The sequence below is a fragment of the Rhamphochromis longiceps genome, linkage group LG14, assembly GCF_057381845.1.
Source record: "Rhamphochromis longiceps isolate RC_006_pf linkage group LG14, R_longiceps_female_GT1.1, whole genome shotgun sequence".
Lineage (NCBI taxonomy): Eukaryota > Metazoa > Chordata > Actinopteri > Cichliformes > Cichlidae > Rhamphochromis > Rhamphochromis longiceps.
The window spans coordinates 13,080,588-13,100,029 of record NC_140570.1 but is presented as its reverse complement, the minus strand read 5'-3'; the positions used below and the strand labels follow the sequence as shown (position 1 = coordinate 13,100,029).

Below are 19,442 nucleotides of genomic sequence, written 5' to 3'. Positions count from 1 at the left end.
TAAAATATTTTTGAGATATTGTATGACTGCAAATAGAAACGTGGCTTCAGTCCGGTGTGACGGCGTAACAAGACACATGCCAGGTAAAAAAAACTTTACCCACTAAAATCTCGTTCATTGATTTTTCTAGAGTTAAACACACGATTGAGTGGGGAAGGAATCACAGGAGGCTGACAAAACGCAAATATGCCTAAAATACAAGATAAAAACTTGGTGGGAAAAGCTAACAATGTCGCAGTGCAAGCTAATGCTAACACTGGAGCTGACATATCTCCAAACAATTTGCTGAGAGCTATAGAGTCACTCAACTCGGAACTACAGTTGTCTTCAGTCTTTGATCTGGTGGACCACAGCATTCTGCTAACAAGACTAGAATATTTAGTAGGCATTAAAGGGAACGTCCTTTTCTGTGACGATGGGAGCTACTCTTCCTCTGTTACCCCTTTTCGTTGTGGTGTGCCCCAGGGGTCTGTTCTTGGCCCTATGTTGTTCTCATTGTACATGCTACCCTTGGGCTCTATATTTGACAAATATAACATTTCTTTTCATTTTTATGCTGATGATATTCAAATCTATTTTTGTCTGACTGACGGTACCCCATCTTCACTACACTGCTTTCTTGATTGTATGAGGGAGGTCAAAAGCTTTTTATCGAGTAACTCCCTTTTTCTAAATGAAAAGAAAACGGAAATTATTGTCTTTGATAGCCACATCCCTCGGGGACAACATCCCTCGGGGACAATTAGCCAATATATTTGGGCCCTTTGCTACCTCCCTCTCTGATACAGTACGTAACTTAGGTGTTCTTTAGGACAGCTCCTTTAAACTTGATAAACAAGTGTCCTCTGTAGTACAGTCTAGCTTTTAAAAACTACGTCAAATCTCTTAGGCTAGGCATTACATACCGCGAATGGAACTTATACATGCCTTTGTTACTTCTAGATTAGACTACTGTAACTCCCTTTACCTGGGCCTCCAATCTGCCCTTCTTCATGAACAACAACTTGTCCAAAATGCAGCAGCAGCTGGTACTAGAAGGTTTGATTCTATTACCCCTATCCTTGCTGACCTACATTGGCTGCCCATCAAATATCGTAAATAATGTTGCTATTTAACTGAACTTCTCAACCTGTATACTCCTATGAGAGCACTTCGATCATCGAGTCAAATGCTCTTAGAGCAACCTAGGTCCTTTATTTGAGTAAATAAAGTAAATAAAGTAGTGATTGAATTTGGCACCTCCGGCCCGGCTCACCAGAGAGAGTTTCAGCCTCTCTCCATACTTTCAGGAGATTGAGGTGATAAATCTGCGTGGCCCCTCCCCTGTCTGACCATGCAATTTCATAGTCAACGTCCCCCACTCACTGTGTGAGGTGGGGGGTCCTTGCCACTTGGCGAGTAACTTTAAACTAGAAGAAGGGAGTAATACAAGCACTTTGTCTCCTGGTGAAAATTGCTTGAGTCTAGCCCCTCTGATATACAGGTGTTCCTCCCAGTTTTCTTTAATTAGGTTGAGCACCCCAAGCGGTTTAAAGGGAGAAAATCCTGTGGAGGCCTGGGGCACCTCCCACACTGCAAGTAACAGAGGGTCTAGCCAGTGATCCCAATTGCGTTCACCCTCGTGTATGAACTTCCAAATCATGGACTTTAAAGTCTTATTCAGCTGCTCCACCAGCCCATCAGTCTGAGGGTGGTAGATCCTGGTGTGAACAGATTTAATGCCCAGTAATTCATACAATTCCTTCAGTGTGGGAGACATGAACGACGTGCCCTGGTCAGTCAGTATTTCTTTCGGAACACCTACTCGGGAGATGACCTAAAACAGTGTCTGCTCCACACTATTTGCAGAGATGCAGTACGCAGTGGCACTGCTTCCGGGTATTGCATTGCATAATCCACCAGCACTAATACAAAGCGATAGCCACGTGCACTCCGGTGAAATGGCTCAATGAGGTGCATGCCAATGCGCTCAAACGGGACCTCCATCAATGTTAGCAGGCGCAAAGGCGCTTTTGGAATGGCTGGCTGGTTAACAAGTTGGCATTCCGGACAGGATGCACACCAGCGTTGCACATCCGCTCGGATGCCCAGCTAATAAAAGTGGGCCTTAATTCGCTCCAGATTCTTGTCATATCCCATATGCCCTCCCATGGGTTTTATAGTGAGCCACCTGGAAAATCATTTTCCAGCAGCTTTATGGCACCAACTGGGTGTGTGTATCCTCCGTGCGAGCTCTGGTGCAAAAAGGTCTGTGTAGAGCCCGTGCCCACCAAACCATGGTGTATACCCCCTTGAGTCCTTACCGGAATGCTGTACATCCCTCCCAGACTTGGGAAGGGTGCCGGAGCACTGGTGACACGGAACACCTGTCCCACTTCCATTGGCGGACAGTCCCGCCTCAGGTGTCCTGGCTGCCCGCACTTCCAGCACCCTTGCCCCAGTGTCTCTGCTACTCTCCATGGCTCTGGAGCAGTGCTGATTGCCTCCCCAAGGACCGAAAGCAAAGTGGGAAAAAATGGGTTAGTGGGACTCAGTGCAGGGGCCCCCCCTACCGGTGCAGGCGTGGGGACCCTGCACCTAGGCACTGGCACCTGGGCCTGCCTTCCCTGGGCTCCTCCACTCTAGCAGCCAGGTGGTGTTCTGCCAACGTGACCGCTGCCTCCAGGCTCGTAGGCCAGTGGCACCGGACCCACCTCGCTGTTTCCACCAGCCTCCAATGGTCCAGGCGGCAGCCATCGCGCCGCTGCGTCGTGTAATTTCCGGGCCCACACGAACGGGCGGTCCTCCCCTGTCAGCCTGCAGATCCGGAACCACCGAGGATGATCCTCTGGGGAGAGGCCCATACAGTCCAGCACGGCCCGGCAGATGTCTGGGAAGCTGCTCTGTGAGGTCAGTGGCAGACTCAGGGCAGCTGAGCCTCCCCTGACAGCAGTGGAAGCAGCACCCACTCTGCAGGAGGCCACTGAAATGCTTTTGCCATGGCCCGGAAGGTCTCCAAGAAGATCTGGGGGTCATCACCGTCCCCCAATACAGAGCATTGCCACCGACAGTGGACATTTGTGCTAAGATTTGCAAAGGCTGGGTGGGCGGCGCGGCGTGTGGCTCTGACATCCCAATTCCTGGGTTTCGACAAAACTTGGAAAGACAGACTCACCACACTGTCACATTTATGAGTTTTATTGCCACTTTTCACAGGTAGCGTCTCTCCATTCACAGCCGGTCTCGGGACACACCCCCTCTTCCAGGGTCCGGCTTCACTATAAGAAAAGAAACACCTGATTAACCAGATCAACACCACCTGTGGCCTCATCTGCTTCCACTGGCACTGCCTCCTTGAGCTCACTGCACCATCCCTCCCCTGCAGCTGAGCCAGGGACCACACCTCCACCACACCCACTTTAACAGAAAGTGGGCCGATCAGCTGTGTGTGGATCTGAGAGGAGCAGAGGTTGAGTCTCCTCTGGACGCCCGTCTTCACAGCACCACATTTCTAACACGGGTGTCCTCCTGTGGGGACCTGCGAGGCCTCACCCACTTCGTCAGCCGCTGCTGAGCTGTGCAGAAACACACACGGATCAATACTGTGTGCCACTGTTACTCCCTGTAATGTGATTACAGTGTTTAACATGTGGAGCCTTCATCAATATTTAATTATTAATATTACAGCTGGTGTCCTGACAGCAAACATGGGCCCTGCAGGCAACTGATAGGGACCCCGACTCATTTCAGTTTCTCTGTTTTGAGTGGTGTTGTAGCTCTTGTGGGTCTGATATTTGGGTCTTCAGTTTTTGAAAGTGTGCATGTCTGGTAATGACTTGTCTCAGTCTGCATCTTGAAGCGATGCAAACAGCAGAAATCTCATTATTACTGAATAATCCCACAAGGCTTTTGTTTGTCGCTCATTTATATTAGACAAATTAAATGTTTAGAGCTTTTATTATTATTGCCTCGCTACATATCGATAGAAAAACATGGCGTCTTATTTATTGAATGAAGTGTTAACATCTGAAGCTAAATGAGCTGCTCTGATCACTACTATTGACCCGCGTTTGATTAAAATGTATTAAGGGCCTGTTGATGAGCGTCAGCAGACATGCTTCTGTGTCTCTCGCTCGCTCTCTCTTTCCACCCATTTTGACTCTGTTCTTCGTCCTCTCTGACAGATTTGTGTTTTCCTGATATTCTGCAGGTCTCACCCTCGGCCCTATTGTAACATTACTTCCACTCTCTCTCTCTCTATTGTCAGGCTAAACAGCGGCATGATATCACTCTTCAGCGGGATCGTCCAGTACTGGACCTGTTAGCAGGCGGCTACAATATGCATTATGGAGCTTGTGATTTATGCCATATTTCAGGGCTCCTTGTAGAACAAAATCACGATGATGTGTTAGGGCCACATTAAGAAAACAATTTAGCGGACCTACTTCTAGGCCTGTTACCCGCAGAAGTAATTGACATTGAGGACATTTACCTGTTTAATGTGACGATAATGGCCTGCGAGAAAGTTATTACAAGGAACTGGCTTCAAAGGGATCCTTTGAGATTGAAGCAATGGCGAGATGTCATGGAGGAAATTTCCACGATGGAAAAAATAACTTACTACTTAAGACTTGAAGCACATCGATTCGAACAACGATGGAAGAAATGGAATCTGTATAAGGCTCGACCAAACACAGACATTCTTTGATGTTTAGGTAGCACCACACAAGTTGTTTACTCTTTTTTTTTTTTTGCCATTTGTTCTCCCTCACCCCTTAATTTTTTTCTTTTATTCCCTCCATTTATTGTAAATGACTGAGGAAAATGAAAAACTAAAGTTAAAAAAAAGTGTCAGTTTTGGAGCCTGTTATCGAATCTTTATGGAGGGGAGGAAAAAATAGGGGGAAAAAGGTATTTGTTACATATTAATAACAGCGATGTTCAGATTTTGTCGTGAAGGAGAAAGGATCTATAAACCTGATCTCCACCTGACCTCTGACTCTGTCACTGATCAGTCAGGTTGAGAGGAGAGTCGTCAACCAGTTAGCCGCAGCGTACAAGCAGGAGCTGCTGCCTAATGGCTGCACGCCCCGTGTGTCTGTCCAATCGGAAAGCCAGAAAGATGGCACGACAGCCTGTCCTTTGAGGTGGTTGGAGAGGACAGCCAGTGTAGAACACTGGATATTGTATGACTGTTATCGAATCTGTGTGAAAAAAAATAATTAAAAAAACAAACTGATATTTGTGACACATTAATAACAGCAACTTTCTTATTTTCCTGTGAAGGAAAAACGGATAATCAAAGATGATTTGACTGTCTTTTAGCACATTATTCACATCAGCAGAGGCACGCTGATGAAAATGTAAACACAACCTGCGTAATCTGTTCTCCCCAATGAAGAATGTGCTAGTGGAGAGAGTGCATTTGAAGCATGGTTGATATAACTGGCTTGTAAGTAGTTTCTGTTGATGCATGTTAATGTAAAGAAGTCTATCATAGCTGCGAGCGAGCTCTGGTGCTTTCGTTTGTGTCCCTCTGACATTAAGAGGAATTTAGTCATAAAGAGAAAATATTTAAAGTGTTGCATCATAAATGTTTGAACAGCACGCTGCCAAGGCACCAAATGTAATCGAGCGACGTTTGTCATTCTTGTATCCGAGTCTCCGCCGTGTAAATAAAGTCATCACAATCAAAAGGGAATTCCTTGCTTTTTTTGTTGTTGTTGTTCCATTTGTGTTGCACTGACACCCCTGATGGATAGATGTGTGTGAGAACCTGGGTGGGAATTCTGCAACAATAATGCTCATCCGCCACGTAAAACGACATGACATAGGAATTTCCTTGGAATTCTGATTCTGTGTGGGGGTCTGCGTCGGACGCTGGGAGGGAATGCAGAAAGAATCTCTCACACATGCACGCAGCCTGCAGGAATGTCTTCTCCATAGGGAGGAATTAGCATGCAGGGAAAAGACACATTCACTCTTACTGTGCTCCGCCTGGACCCCCCAACAACACACACACTATCACTTTCTTTTAGGTACACACAGAGTCACAGCTGTCTGTGAGGAGGAAGTACCTGTGCTGTTTATAAATCAATCCCCTTTAGCCGCATCTGTACTGCAGTCATTTTCTTGATTTAAGTGAATTTTCAACAAGAGTAACACAGAATATTTGCAGCTTCCAGCACTTTTTGTAATCTGTCATACTGGTGCACAAAGATGGAAAGGTGAAGATGTCTCTGCGTTTATGCTAAAAATGCATTTATCAAAAGAATTTTTTTTCATTTTGTACATTTGTTAAAATCGCCACTGTTTAAAGGCTAAAATGTCTCTTAGAAGCTCTCTGAACTGCCTCTCTGTATACTTTAGGATAGAAGAAATCAAAAGAGCATACAGATTTTAGCTGAAAATTTTGTTGTCACGATTTGGTTGCTTTGACTCCTCAAAAGATTTCGTGTGTGCCTCCTCTGAGCTGAAATAAGGGGGAATATTCTCTCCTCTCTTTGATGCCTTCTTTACCACCCACCTCCCAGTCATTCATCAGTGTGAAGCATGTGGGTTGGTGGGGGAGATACCATACCACTCACGAATCTAAGATTACTCTGTGGTTGTATAAACTGTGGGTTGTGCTAAAAATGAACTGCCAAATGCCTCAAATGTCATCTGCATGAAGCTGATGCCTTTAAACTGTTGACACCCACAGACAAAACAGCAACAGGCCAGCAGAGTTTTTTTTTGGTGTTTTTAAGTGAGACTTTAAGTGGCTTCATCTGGACTGTAGATCAGGTTTTGCTGTGATACCTCCAGGCTTTTTCTCATCTCTTATAACCCTCAAACACATCTACACTTTATGGTTTTAGGAAGGGGGAAAGTGTGTGTGTGTGTGTGTGTGTGTGTGTGTGTGTGTGTGTGTGTGTGTGTGTGTGTGTGTGTGTGTGTGTGTGTGTGTGTGTATCCATTTACCCTCCCCGGAGGAAGACAAGAATAAGAAGAGGAGGAGAAAGAGAAGACGCTCTTAGTCTGTCTGTCAGGCTATTTCTGACTGCTGCCATTTCTCTGATTAGATTATGGAGAAACAGAAACCTGGCCCTCCATCGTCCTAACCTCCCTCTCCCGCTATCTCGCTGCATTTCCCTCACTCAAGCCTTCCTCTGCCTCCTGCTTCTCCACCGTCCTCTCTCTCTCTCTCCCCCCTTCCTTCTTCCTTGTCTGTCCCATCTGTCCATCTCTCCCACTTCCTGCTGCTCATAAAGATGGACACAAGTCCAAGATGCAGGCGAGATACAAAAGGTAAACCTGTGGGGGAGGGGTTACAAGGGAAGATGTGCATGTGGAGGGGCTCCTGGTAGCTCTGGGGTTCAAAAACAACAACAACAACAACAACAACAACAACAACAAAACAACAAGAACCCACCAGCATGGACTGCACGTTGCTGTCCAGGATAAAGCTTTTACACAGAGAGTTTCTAATTCACTGAAGCTCAGCCAGCAGCAGCCAGGTGGAGGTGGTGAATGATAAACGACTACTAGCGGCTCTCCAATTATCATATCTGTCCCTGCTCTTAACGGGGGATTTTCATCCGTGTCCCTCCGCGCTTCTCTCATCTCTGCCTCTCCTGCCCTCGCTCATTGTGCTCCCCTAGGAAAGCGATCGATTTCACCTCCATTAGGCTACCTCAGTCCACTCAGCTCTTAGTCTGAAGATGCTCCCCATTCATGCAAAGCAGCGCAGTTACCACTGCCAGCACAGTACCGGACCTCGCATGTTCGTTAAAGTAACACTGCCGGGTCTCTTCCTGTTAACCCCTAACGCCGTGGAGGGTTCGGTGGAAGGGATGCTCGCACCGGCCCGTTACCGTAAAGCAATCACGTGACAGTCCCCTGGGAGAATTAGCATAAAAGACAAATAAAGGACCCCACCAAAAAAAACCCATCTCTGACACACACACACACCAGTCTGTCCTCCTTTCTTTTAAAGAAAAGGAACAAATCCATTCCGCCTAATTCGAACCTTGCTCAGGGACAGCTCGCGTGGCAGATTGCAGCCTAATTAGTTTAGAGGGAATTTAATTCAATTAACTTTCCACAGCTCCGCGCGCCCCGCCGCTGGGCTGCTTTCAGAGCGCGGGGCCAGAGCTCGAGATCTAATTAGCGTGTTTGGAGAAGCTCTCCTGCGCGCGGCCATCCCTCGCCGCTCCAGCTGTGGTGTGCTTGTATCTGTGTGTATGTGTGCGTATGCGGTCTCCCGGGACCTGGTTTTTATCCTAAAAAGCTTCTTTTTTAAGTAACATGCCGTTATCCATTAGGATAATACAGGTCTGGTGCTGCAGCAGAGGTGTACGCAGCTTGTGAATAACCGCAGCTGCTCTGCGTCATATTCTGCCTGATGAATGCGCGTTCACTTCAGGTTAGAGCGGACTTAAATAATAATGAGCGTAATGTGATGGGTTAAAATTAATGGCCATGTTTCGAGGCTATTTTTTTGGCAACTCCGTCCTGATGAGCCTTTGTGCCGGACAGCCATTTTTGGCTCATAAAGGTTTGTCTCAATCTGTCCCAGTCGGACTAGAACCTGACAAGAACGTGGATTTCTGAGTGTGCTGCGCCAAATTCCACCGGGTATCTAAACGAATATGCTGCTTTTTTTAGTGCACTTACTAGCACCCTGTGGTTTTTCCACCTGTGCGAACATTTTATGCGCAAAAATTCAGATTTTATGAAGCCATTTTCCGTCATATGAAGACAAAGCACAGATCTTTGTCAGTAGCGGTGCAGTTAATTAAGGAGCCATGTCTTTACCTCTCGGCCTGTTTACTCACTGCACTCGCCACATAAATGGGACAATGCGCACTGAAAATTAGCTCGATTTAATATTTCAAAACTATTTGACTATATTCTTATTAGATCTATTTTCTCCTCTAGAGTAGACTCCACACCAGACTGTGATTGTGATCTAGCACACAAGCACCGGCTGACTGAGGACTTAACCGTAACTTGCTGCCTCTCTAACGCAGTTAGACGCGCGCTATCGTCTCTCGCCGGAGCGTCACGGTATATTCGGGTAATTGGGGACTGATATGCGGAGACAGCCTGCACCGACGGGACCCCCACCCGGGGGGGCCCACCAACCCCCTCCCATCCAGCTCCGTCTCTCATCCATCACCTTGCAAATCAAATGTGCACACCGCCAGCCTCGATTGCGGCCGTGAAAACGCAGGCCGATGTTAACGGCAGGATCCGCGAGCTCTGATTTTATTTTATCCGCAATCAAATCGACCTCCGAGGGAAGAGGATCTTAAGAGGAGCGATGACACGACACATTTTAGTCACACTGCAGGTAGCAGACCAGCTGCTCGGCCGTTTTGACTACACAGTCACATTATGAGCAAATGGGGGAAAAATACAAAAGTAAATAACAATAATCACGAATCCTGAAAATCCTAGAAGTACTCTTTACCAAAGGCAAAACAATGCACTGATTGATTGATTATCAGTTACATAAATCACTGTTGGGACATTTAGAATTATAGGGACAAAGAGCTACAGACAGATGATTGCTCAGTTAGCAGCTGAGTATTTAAAAATATGGAGACACTTGGTGATACAACGCGCGTAGACTTCTGTCCAAAGAACCCACGCACGTTTTAAATCACACTAACTTTTATTTTTACAGATAAGTGTTCATATTAAAAACAACGATTTACTGCAACACATTCCTTTAAAAGCAGAATTGTGAATATTTGTTGAAACGATTACATTAATCCGCGTGTAATTTCACATTAAATCAGGTCAGCGTGACCAGATCCCAACAAACTAAATGTGGGACCCGTTTACCAACTCTCTTGCTAAGTAAAAACAAGAAGAATAGAAAAAGAAGCTGAAGTTTGCTCTCATGGTATCATGTAATGGTTTTATATACTCCTGTATATCCTGGGTTTCAGTGGGGATGCAGCCATAGATTGGCAGAACGTATTTGACTCATATCTGACAATTTCAGTCATTTTTAGCCAGTTATCACATGCATGCTGCTTCATTCTCACCAAATTTTCTACTTTGCAAAATAAAGATAAAGAAATATCTTGACAATGAAGATAACAAGCTAAAACAAAGGGGGGGAAACGGAAAAACTCTAGTGGCCAGTTGGCTCTTTTTTTTCTTTCTGATAGTTCGGGGTAAAATCCAGACTTTAGAAAACCGCATGTCCTGCAGGAGGAGGAGGACTAAAAATGCCGTGCAGTAAAACTTAAAGACGGGCACCTGGTCACCCTAAACCAGGCAGTGAAGGAGGGTTATCGCCTGCCTAAAAAAGCATTTCTCTTGGTGCACAGCCATCAGCTGGATGTAGCTATGCTCACATCATGTAGTGTAATATTTATTGTACTCTGGACCTTGGCACTGACTTCAGTTAAGTCGATGAAATAGTGTAATCTCTGCTTTTATTCGAGCATTACAGCTCTTTTTCAGAGCTCGACAAAGAGGAAGTTAATATCCAGACCTGCGAATCAATAGCTGCCTGAGTCTGGAGCAAGAAAACTGCTTTGAGCACATGGGACATGTTCTTCTTTGAGCTTCGGTGATGGATGGATGGACCTGGCAGTCTCCCTCTCTGACTGACAGCCTCGCTTGGATATCAGACCCGCCGCCTGTCACAGAGACAGAAACCGGACTGGGCCTCCCGGGTGGCTTTTCATCACGCCAGTGTCGCCGCTGTCCCATCCTTCACTGACCCCTTCTCCCCCCGTCTCTACCCACACACCTCTCCATCTCTCCTTCAAGACTATCCATCCATCCATCCATCCATCACACAGGCCGCCCTTTTCATCCGTGCGCCATCACCGCCAACAAGGCGCACACACGAGTTTCCGACCGCCCTCTTCGTTAAGGCCAATCTGCATGCAGCCCTGCAGAGCTCCAGTCGGTGTCGTTAGGGCAGGAAGACCATCACAAGGAATTAGAGCAGCAGGAAAGACGGGAGCAGAAAAAAGAAACGCCGAGAATTTAATCTCTCTGCGGATCATCCCCCTTTAGCGGGCAGACAGGACAATTAATGTGGCCTGAATTAAAAAAAAAAAAAAAAAAAGAAAGAAGAAGAAGCAAGCAAAACAAAAGAAAACATGCAGGTTAATGCGCTCTGGGTCATTTTGTGACCTCAGTAAGTCCCTCACTGAGAACATGAAGTGATTGGGTTGGGCTTTAAAACTTCTCCCATGAAACCTTGAAATACAATTATTACGATTTTATTATTATTATTATTATTATTATTATTATTATTATTATTATAGACTTCGAGGTTAGCGCATTAAAAATGATAGCTTCAGCTTCAGCAATAAATTCAATTCTATTTAATTCTATTTTATTTTGCAGAGCTGTCATTTACAGTTTTATCATCGGTAATTTGAATGTTTATTACCAGATAATGTTACCAATCAGTCGCTGAAAGGAGTCAGTCATACTCTGCTCACAAACAGACAGCACGCTACGGGCCTTCATTCGCTTTTCCCTAATAACCCACGGGCCTATAATCCTTATAGTCGGGGTTCCTCTCTCGGGGGCTCTCAGGAGCCTCTAGGGGACCATTGTGTGCCCCCTCTGTTGACTCAGACGCCATGAATGCCAAAGCTCCCCGTAACTGTTTCCTAAAAATCGCCCCATGAATGTAAAAGTCCAAAGTTAAAGCCTTCGCAGCAGAGAAGTCTCCCCCTGCGCCGGAGCACTATAGGGCGGATTAGCGGCCTGGAAGAGACCGGTCCCTTCTTTGAAGGGATTAAAGTTTAAATGGTTTAAAAGCGGGAGAGCTAGGGTCGTTCCTGGCTGCGCTTTTTTTTTTTTTTTGGAAGGCAGAAACGACCCTGGAGAGTTTAACTTTGAAACTGTTTAAGTTTCTCGGTAAACTCACCTCTGAACCCAGCAAAGAGAAAAGCGGACATACAACAAATGGAAGGCCTGGGAGCTGACCGGTTAATGTGGAAATCCAACAGAGGAAAGAAAAACTCACACAATGTAGGGCTGTATTTATTTAAGTGCCTTAAATGTTATAAGGGTTGATGCAGGTTATCCCTGTTAGTTCACGCGTTAAGGAGGTTCGCTGTGATTTTGTTTAAGGATTTGAAAATCGTATAAAGTGTTGTGACGCACACACGAAGCAATAAATGAAGTGGTCCATAATTAACTTTTTTTCTTTATTAATATCATGTGTAAAGTCTTTCTCCTGAAGTCAAAAAGACCTTCGTGTACCAGCTGCACTGAGCTGTAACGAATGCGTAACGATACTTTGTGACGGCGATGCCCCAAATATTTTCAAATGTGCATTAAATCGGTGATTTTGATAAGTCTTTGAGTTTAACAATTCCTAGAAAAAAAATCGTAAATAAAATAAAATCGTATTAAACAAAAAAAGAAAAAAGATTTGGGTCCCTGTAATGACAAATCAGCGGCCTCAGACTTGTTTGTCTCGTGCGGGCCTCATCTGTGATGTTCAGGCAGCATCTAGCATCTGAACACAACTAGCCCCGCGCGCCGCCCCGCCTCGAACTCCATCACACGATAAACACCGTAAACAAATCTGATTATTGTCGCTTATTTGTAGTTTAAGCGAACGCGGAGAGGCGAATGCGCGCATGCGCGCGTGTGCAGCGGGTTAATGTCATTAAGGAGCATCAACAGCATCATCATCAGGAGCAGCTGCAGCGTGTGCAGCCTGTGGTCAAAGGAAGGCAGGGCGCGCACGTTGAGACATTTTTATGCGTGCACGCAGGCCAAACTTAATTAATTCCTCGCGTACACGCAAAACCTAATTTTGGTTTGTGGATTTTATTATTTGCTAGAACTAATGAAATACGTGTTAATTTCACGAAAAGCAGCGAGAAACCCCCTCTTTTTAAAAATGGCACCATGCACATTTGGCAGCTACGTGGAGCGCGCGCGCGTCTGCCTGCCTGCCGGTTTCAAAGCCTCCCCGTTTGTGCGCGCGTGTGTCTGTGTAATGGGGGCCGTGTGGGATATGACTTATCACATTGTATGACACCGAACAATAAACTTAAACCAATTTATGAAGCTTCAATGCGTTTATGGTTAGCCTGTCGTGGTTGCTCGGTTGTCTCCGCAGCCAGCTCCCTCTCTAGTCCTATACATCAAACTGACGCTCACTCTGGTGACATCTCCGTAAAAGTGATCGGAATCAAATCAAAGCTTTTAATCTCACCAATCACCGTCACATCTGGACGTTTCCCCTCACATAAAGACTTCTGTGGCTGAGCCGCGGATGGTTCCAGGAGCTCGCAGGGACACTATTGACCGGTTATGGAGCATTATTATTATTAGTAGTAGTATTATTATTATTATTATTTGGGGGGTGAATCTGTTTGTGCATATTTCAGTCGCCTGTGACGATATTAAGCAGACCGTTATGGCTTAAAGTCGTCACATATGTCTTAATATCGCAAAAAACGCTTCACTAGAACCTCCCAGAACAGCGAGGATGTCTATCCCGAGGGTGTGTTTCTCAAGCACGGCGCACATTTTCTTTATAAAATTAGCTTCTTTGTATTCATGTTTTAAAAATAAAATGTTTCCAAGCTTGTAGGCCTGATGTGTTGTTTGGCTACATTCGTGCTTTACTTTAGTTCCTAGAAGACCCATCCTAAATAAATAAATAAATAAATAAAAATCACAGACAAGGTTTCCAAAGCGATCATGCATATTCTGTAAGGTCCAAGTTTTTTCAGAGCGAGTGGCTTCAAAGTATAGCTAGGAGTAAAAAATGAATAAAAATGTATTCATTTAGTTGTTCAAATAATTTCCACCTGTAAACTTTATTCACCAGCTGAATTTTTCATTCAAACAGCTGGAATGAATTAAGCTAAGCACCTACATTAATTTCATTAGTAACACCTGTGTTCGCCCAGGCGACAGGTAGGCCATTACTATGACGTAAACACTGATTGTAGTGTCGCGTCAGTAAAACTCTGAAACAGAGACGTTCGGTTTTGGTCACATTACGGCTGAAAGAAAAACTCTGAACTCACCGGAATCACAAACGTCCGATTAAGGATGCACGCGCGTTATAGCGCGCTGTAATTCTTTTTAGACGCGCGCGATTTAACTCCGCTGACACCTGCTAGCTCGCGATGCTGTGGGCCGCGTGGGCGGTGCAGAGAGCGGTGGGAGGGGAGCAGAGGGGAGGGGGGCTGTCCGTGTCCGTGCTCGCTCACTGGTGGCATTGTCATGGAAACAAGACCACCGCCTTCGCTATTGTCTCGCGCTCTGCCAAGTTTATTATAAACAGCGCGCGAGCCGCTGCGCGCTGTCAAACAGAGCGCGAGCGCAGAGCGAACCTCAGTCCAGGGAGGGGAGCCGAAGAGACGGACAGAGAGAGGGGAGAGTAGGGAGAGAGAGCGGAGCTGCAGAGAAAACATCTGGATTACTTACCAGCCGCGTGACGGTGACATACAAACCTTAAAGCCCACAAAAGCCTGGAGAAACAAACCAACCGCGTCAGGAGATTCTGGAGAAAAAAGTCCAACTCTGACTGGTTTAAACGACTCACAGCAATCCCAGAAACTAACAGCAGCCTCAGACCCGACTGAAGCCGCCCTGTCCCGAGTTTCCAGCGCACTTCTTCACAGACCGGTGTCTGCGCCGGCTGACCTCCATGTATAAGATGGATTACTCATACCTGAACTCCTATGACTCCTGCATGGCAGCCATGGAAGCGTCGGCCTACGCGGACTTCAGCTCCTGCAGTCAGGCCAGCTCCTTCCAGTACAACCCGATCCGGAGCGGCCCTTTCTCCAACCCTGGCTGCACTCCCCTCAGCACGACCAGCTGCACGCTGGGAGCCCTGCGAGAGCACCAGCCCACACCTTACTCCTCAGGTACAGGAACCTCTCCTTGTGTTCCCGTTTCAAGGTCTCCGCAAGATTTCATTAAGACACCAAAAGATCGGCAAGAGAAGGGCGAAATATATGATCATATTTAACTTTTTTATATGACACAAATTTTAAACCCGAGGCCTTTTTCCAAACTATCTTTATTTTAGTGGAAATGACTAATTAAATATCATGCTTATGAAGGAGATGATGATGAAATAATAATAATAATAATAATAATAATAATAATAACAATAATAATAACAACAACAACAACAACAACAACAACAACAACAATAATAATAACAATAGAAAAGGCGAATCATTCTTTATTTTTAGCGGGGATAATTATATCATTATTTAAACAAGTAATTAATGTTTGTTGTTCCGCAGTGTCTGTGGATTTTAACTGACTAAAGTGCTGGAGAATCTTATAGTTTCTGTTTGCATTAACAATCTTAGACGGCGAATTATTTTTGTGGCAAAACTCTGTATAAATTAATCCAATAACCCGGCTTATTTAAGCTTATAACAAGGTGATTTTGATTTATTTTTTTTCAGTAAGGAAGAATGGTTAACACTTAAAAATGGGTATTAATAACTTTAAAAAAAAAAGAGAATAAACAAACAGTTAATGGATTTTTCCCACTAAACATTTTATTATAAATCAACCGATTGTACAGCCTCCCGGAGTCCGGGTTGGTGTGGCCAGATGTCAGCTACGGATGGGTTTAAAACCAATTAATCAATTAATCCTCCTTATTCAGTAACCTTACAAGAGCTATTTTTTATTTATTTTTAATAACTATTTTAAGAACAGAAAATTTCCCAAAACTTTTTTACAAAACAAAAATAAACGTAAAAAAAAAAAAAAAAAAAATTTATATATATATATATATATATATATATATATATATATATATATATATATATATATATATATATTTTTTTTTTTTTTTTTTTAAGTTAAATGAAAAAAAATGCGGCGAGATGAGGCGTGAAATGTTTCGTGGCCTCTGCGACTCAGTGCTCGGCCTCCGCAGTTTTACGCGCTAGTTTAGCCCTATTAAAAAAAAAATATTTTATTAAACGGAAACAATTATTCCCTTTCAGTCCCTTACAAGTTCTTCTCGGACCCATCTGGCCTGAACGAGAAGAGGAAGCAGCGGCGCATCAGGACCACGTTCACCAGCTCCCAGCTGAAGGAGCTGGAGCGCGTGTTCGCAGAGACGCACTACCCGGACATCTACACCCGGGAGGAGCTGGCGCTGAAGATAGACCTGACCGAGGCCCGAGTACAGGTGTGCCATCAGGCTTTTAAATCTTCAGCACGACTGAAATGAAGTGAAAGTCAGGACGTCTGACACTTATATAACAAATAAAACTGTGTATCCGCCTAATGCCCCGTCTTCACCTGTGTATGTGTGTTTCTGTCAGGTGTGGTTTCAGAACAGACGTGCCAAGTTCCGTAAGCAGGAGCGTGCAGCCAACGCCAAAGCCAACAGCTCTGCTGGCACCACAGGCAGCAGCAGCAACAACAGCTCTGGAGGGAAAAAGGGCGGGGAGCCAAGATCTTCATCAGATGATGATGAGTCTAAAGAGTCCACCTGTAGCCCCACACCTGACAGCACGGCCTCCCTGCCGGGCTCAGCCAATGGAAACTTGGGGAGCCCTGCCAGTCTGAGCCCCAGTCCGGCTCCTGCCAACAGCAGCTACACCAACACCTCCAGCTCTCCGGTTCTCCAGGGGCTGAAGCCTCCCAGCTGGTCCAGTCTGGGGCCCTCCAACCCGGCCGTGGCGCAGCCCGCTGCCCAGACTCAGGAGATTCTGAAGGCCTGGCAGCCAGCGGACAGTATGACCGGGCCCTTTGCCGGAGTTCTGTCCTCTTTCCACAGAAAACCCAATCCCACCATCAAGACGAATCTGTTCTGAAGAACAGAGCAAGACAAATGAGAAACAAACTGTAAGCGAGAGGAGTTTCTAGCCTTTGTGGAGAGAGACAAGACTTGCCCATTAAAACACTGAATCCGTTGCTGTAGTCTGCTGCGGTCCAGCAAGGTTCTCAGTTCTTCTCTTACCGACTCAGAAAATAAAATCACAGGTCTGCTCACCATCTGCCGTCCAAAAATATTATGCAACAGTGCACACTGTACCTGTAAAACCTACCTTGACACGGGCAGTTTCCTCCCTTTCCTGCAATGACTCACTCTCCGATAAAACAAAGAGAAATACTTTACTTAATAACGGTAAACTATACAGGCCCTTAAACTGTCCATATTTGCATCGTCTTTTCGGTCTGTCTGGTGCACCTACATTCCCACACTCACTGCACTGCAGCAAACTCGGTGGTGCATGGCAGCAGCTCTGATGAGTATGGCGGTCAGGTACGAGTTTAAAGCAGAAATCTAAACATCACACTCCGAAATCTGCTGGGGAAGCAAACTTTCACCCTCAAGCACAACTTCCTCTAAGCCCCCCCGACACACAGGCTTTCACCAGTTGGAATAGGTTCCCCCCTAAATCTCTTTGCCAAGCAGAGCAGGGGCACCCAAAAATCCAATTAGACCTGCCGGGTCTAGACCAGACATCCCCAGTTCACCTCACGCTCCCCCCTCCTTCTTTACTGTATCAAGTCCTCCAGAATCCCACACTCTCGCCGTCCCATCATGCCTTTATCTATCAAAGTTTGTCAGACTTTTGCAAGGCAAAGAGTTGGAGACTTTAAGGTGTTTCGACTCCATTTTTAGTTCATATGCTGCTACTTCCTCCCCCGTTCTTTGTTCGGAATAAAGCAGATTGTAGCCTGATTATATCTGACGTCTCTGACCGGACTGAAGCGAACAAATGAGTTTGTACAGCAGGTCGCAGTCCGGGTTAGGGTCTTTAGCAGGCTTACGAGTCATACGTTTCTCTCCCATAGGTGACATGTGGGGTAATCTGGCAATACACTGAGAGATGGAGTTTTGTACTGTATCCGCATTAATACTCAGATTTTGTTTCTTCTTTCCTTTTTTTTTTTTTTTTAGCTTGCGAGAGTTGCTTGTAAATCACCTCTATTGCATTTTGATGAAACTCACTGGTTTCTGAGGAAGAAAAAAAAAAAGTATTTAATATTTTTATTATGTCAGTGAGAAACCTGCGCATTTATTTGAACTGCCCCATAAAGTTTTGTGACTGTAAATTCTGTAATTAGTAATATAAATATTAGGTAGGCTTTGTTTTTGGTTTTTTGCTTTACAGATCCATTTCATTGCAGAGCGCCTGTCTCACGGACCAACGCGTCAACGACAACTACAGACTGACAGAAAGCTCGAGTGAATGAGATGTTATAGCACTACTCTGAATATTCTAATAAATCTACATTATGGAGGCATTACCTGGCGCGCGTGGTGGTCTGGCTTCTTGTGTGTGGCATCACCATAACAGTGTTGTGTTTTATGTGCAAACATATACAGGTTGTCATACAAATTCAATTCCAAAAAAGTTGGGATGCTGTGTAAAATGTAAATAAAAACAGAATGCAATGATCTCCAAATCTCAATCTCAGTTAACAACAGAATAGAAAAAACAAACATATGAAATGTTTAAATTGTGCCTATTTTATAAAATATGAGCTCAATGAGAATTTGATGGCAGCGATGCATCGCAAAAAAATTGGGACAGGGGCAACAAAAGGCTAGAAGAGTCAGTGGTCCTAAAGAGAAACAGCTGAAGGAACATTTTGCAACTAATTGTGCTAATTGGCAACAGGTCAGTAATAAAAGATGATCAGGTATATAAAATAAAGCATCTTAGAGAGGCGATTCTCCAGTCTACAAATTGCAAAATTATTTTCTAATAATCTTCCTGAACATAAAATTGTGAAGACTTTACTATCTCACCATTCACAGCACATAATATCACCAAAAGATTCAGAGAATCTGGAGAAACTTGGGATAAAAACAGGCCTTATTCTCTCATGGAGATCACAGCATGGGCTCAGAAACATCCATGAATCATTATCTGTGAGCACCGTGCCATCCACAAAGGTTAAAGCTCTATCGTGCAAAGAAGACGCTGCATGTGAAGATGATTCAGGGGAACAATGCACATTTAAAATGTCATCACAAACTGAAACGTGAAATGCTGCATCCTCAGGATGAAAGAGAGGAAGATATTTTCCCATACTTGCATATTTTAGCAGGATGATGCTAAACCGCATACTGCTGCAAGACTGCAGGTGCTGTACTGGCCTGCCAGCAGAACTTTCACCAAATATTAAAAATAAAAACCCAAAAAACAACCCAAACAAACATCTGGAGCAATGAAATAAAAACTATGACAGAAGAGTAAGGACTGCTGATCAGCCAGAATCTGATATCAGACAAGAACGGGACAGCATTCCCCTCCCAGAAGTCTGTCAAGGTTTACGGACTGTTGTTAAAGGAAGAGGTACAGAATGTTAAACGCGCTCCTGCCATAAAATCAGAGTGATCTTTTTTGTTCTTAAAATGATGATTTCCCCCCCTCAGTTTACATAGTTGATATGTTGCCTTTATGACATTTGTAAACCCAGCTCTCTCTTTTTTGAAGCAGGTCTACAGCTCACAGCTTCCT

The 19,442-nt window shown here is 44.8% G+C and overlaps 2 protein-coding genes across 2 annotated transcripts in view; both read left to right on the top strand.

Moving 5' to 3' along the window:
• clpb (ClpB family mitochondrial disaggregase) overlaps nucleotides 1–5,231 on the top strand; it is a 47,436-nt gene extending 42,205 nt beyond the window's left edge. The window contains exon 16 of the mRNA XM_085379794.1: nucleotides 4,999–5,231. Within this exon, the coding sequence (XP_085235920.1) occupies nucleotides 4,999–5,205 (207 nt within the window). The 3' untranslated portion in view covers nucleotides 5,206–5,231. The remainder of the gene's footprint in view (nucleotides 1–4,998) is intronic.
• Nucleotides 5,232–14,218: 8,987 nt separating this feature from the next.
• phox2a (paired like homeobox 2A) lies at nucleotides 14,219–18,337 on the top strand. The gene is made up of 3 exons (XM_085379296.1): nucleotides 14,219–14,852; nucleotides 15,960–16,147; nucleotides 16,284–18,337. Exons 1-3 carry the CDS (start codon nucleotides 14,630–14,632, stop codon nucleotides 16,776–16,778), a joined length of 906 nt encoding a protein of 301 aa, XP_085235422.1. The 5' UTR covers nucleotides 14,219–14,629; the 3' UTR covers nucleotides 16,779–18,337.
• The last annotated feature ends 1,105 nt before the right edge of the window (nucleotides 18,338–19,442 follow it).

Coding starts and splice junctions, on each gene's coding strand:
- phox2a (XM_085379296.1), top strand. CDS start 14,630: ATGTATAAGATGGATTACTCATACCTGAACTCCTATGACTCCTGCATG. Junction 14,853..15,959: donor GCCCACACCTTACTCCTCAG/GTACAGGAACCT, acceptor ATTCCCTTTCAG/TCCCTTACAAGTTCTTCTCG. Junction 16,148..16,283: donor TGACCGAGGCCCGAGTACAG/GTGTGCCATCAG, acceptor TGTTTCTGTCAG/GTGTGGTTTCAGAACAGACG.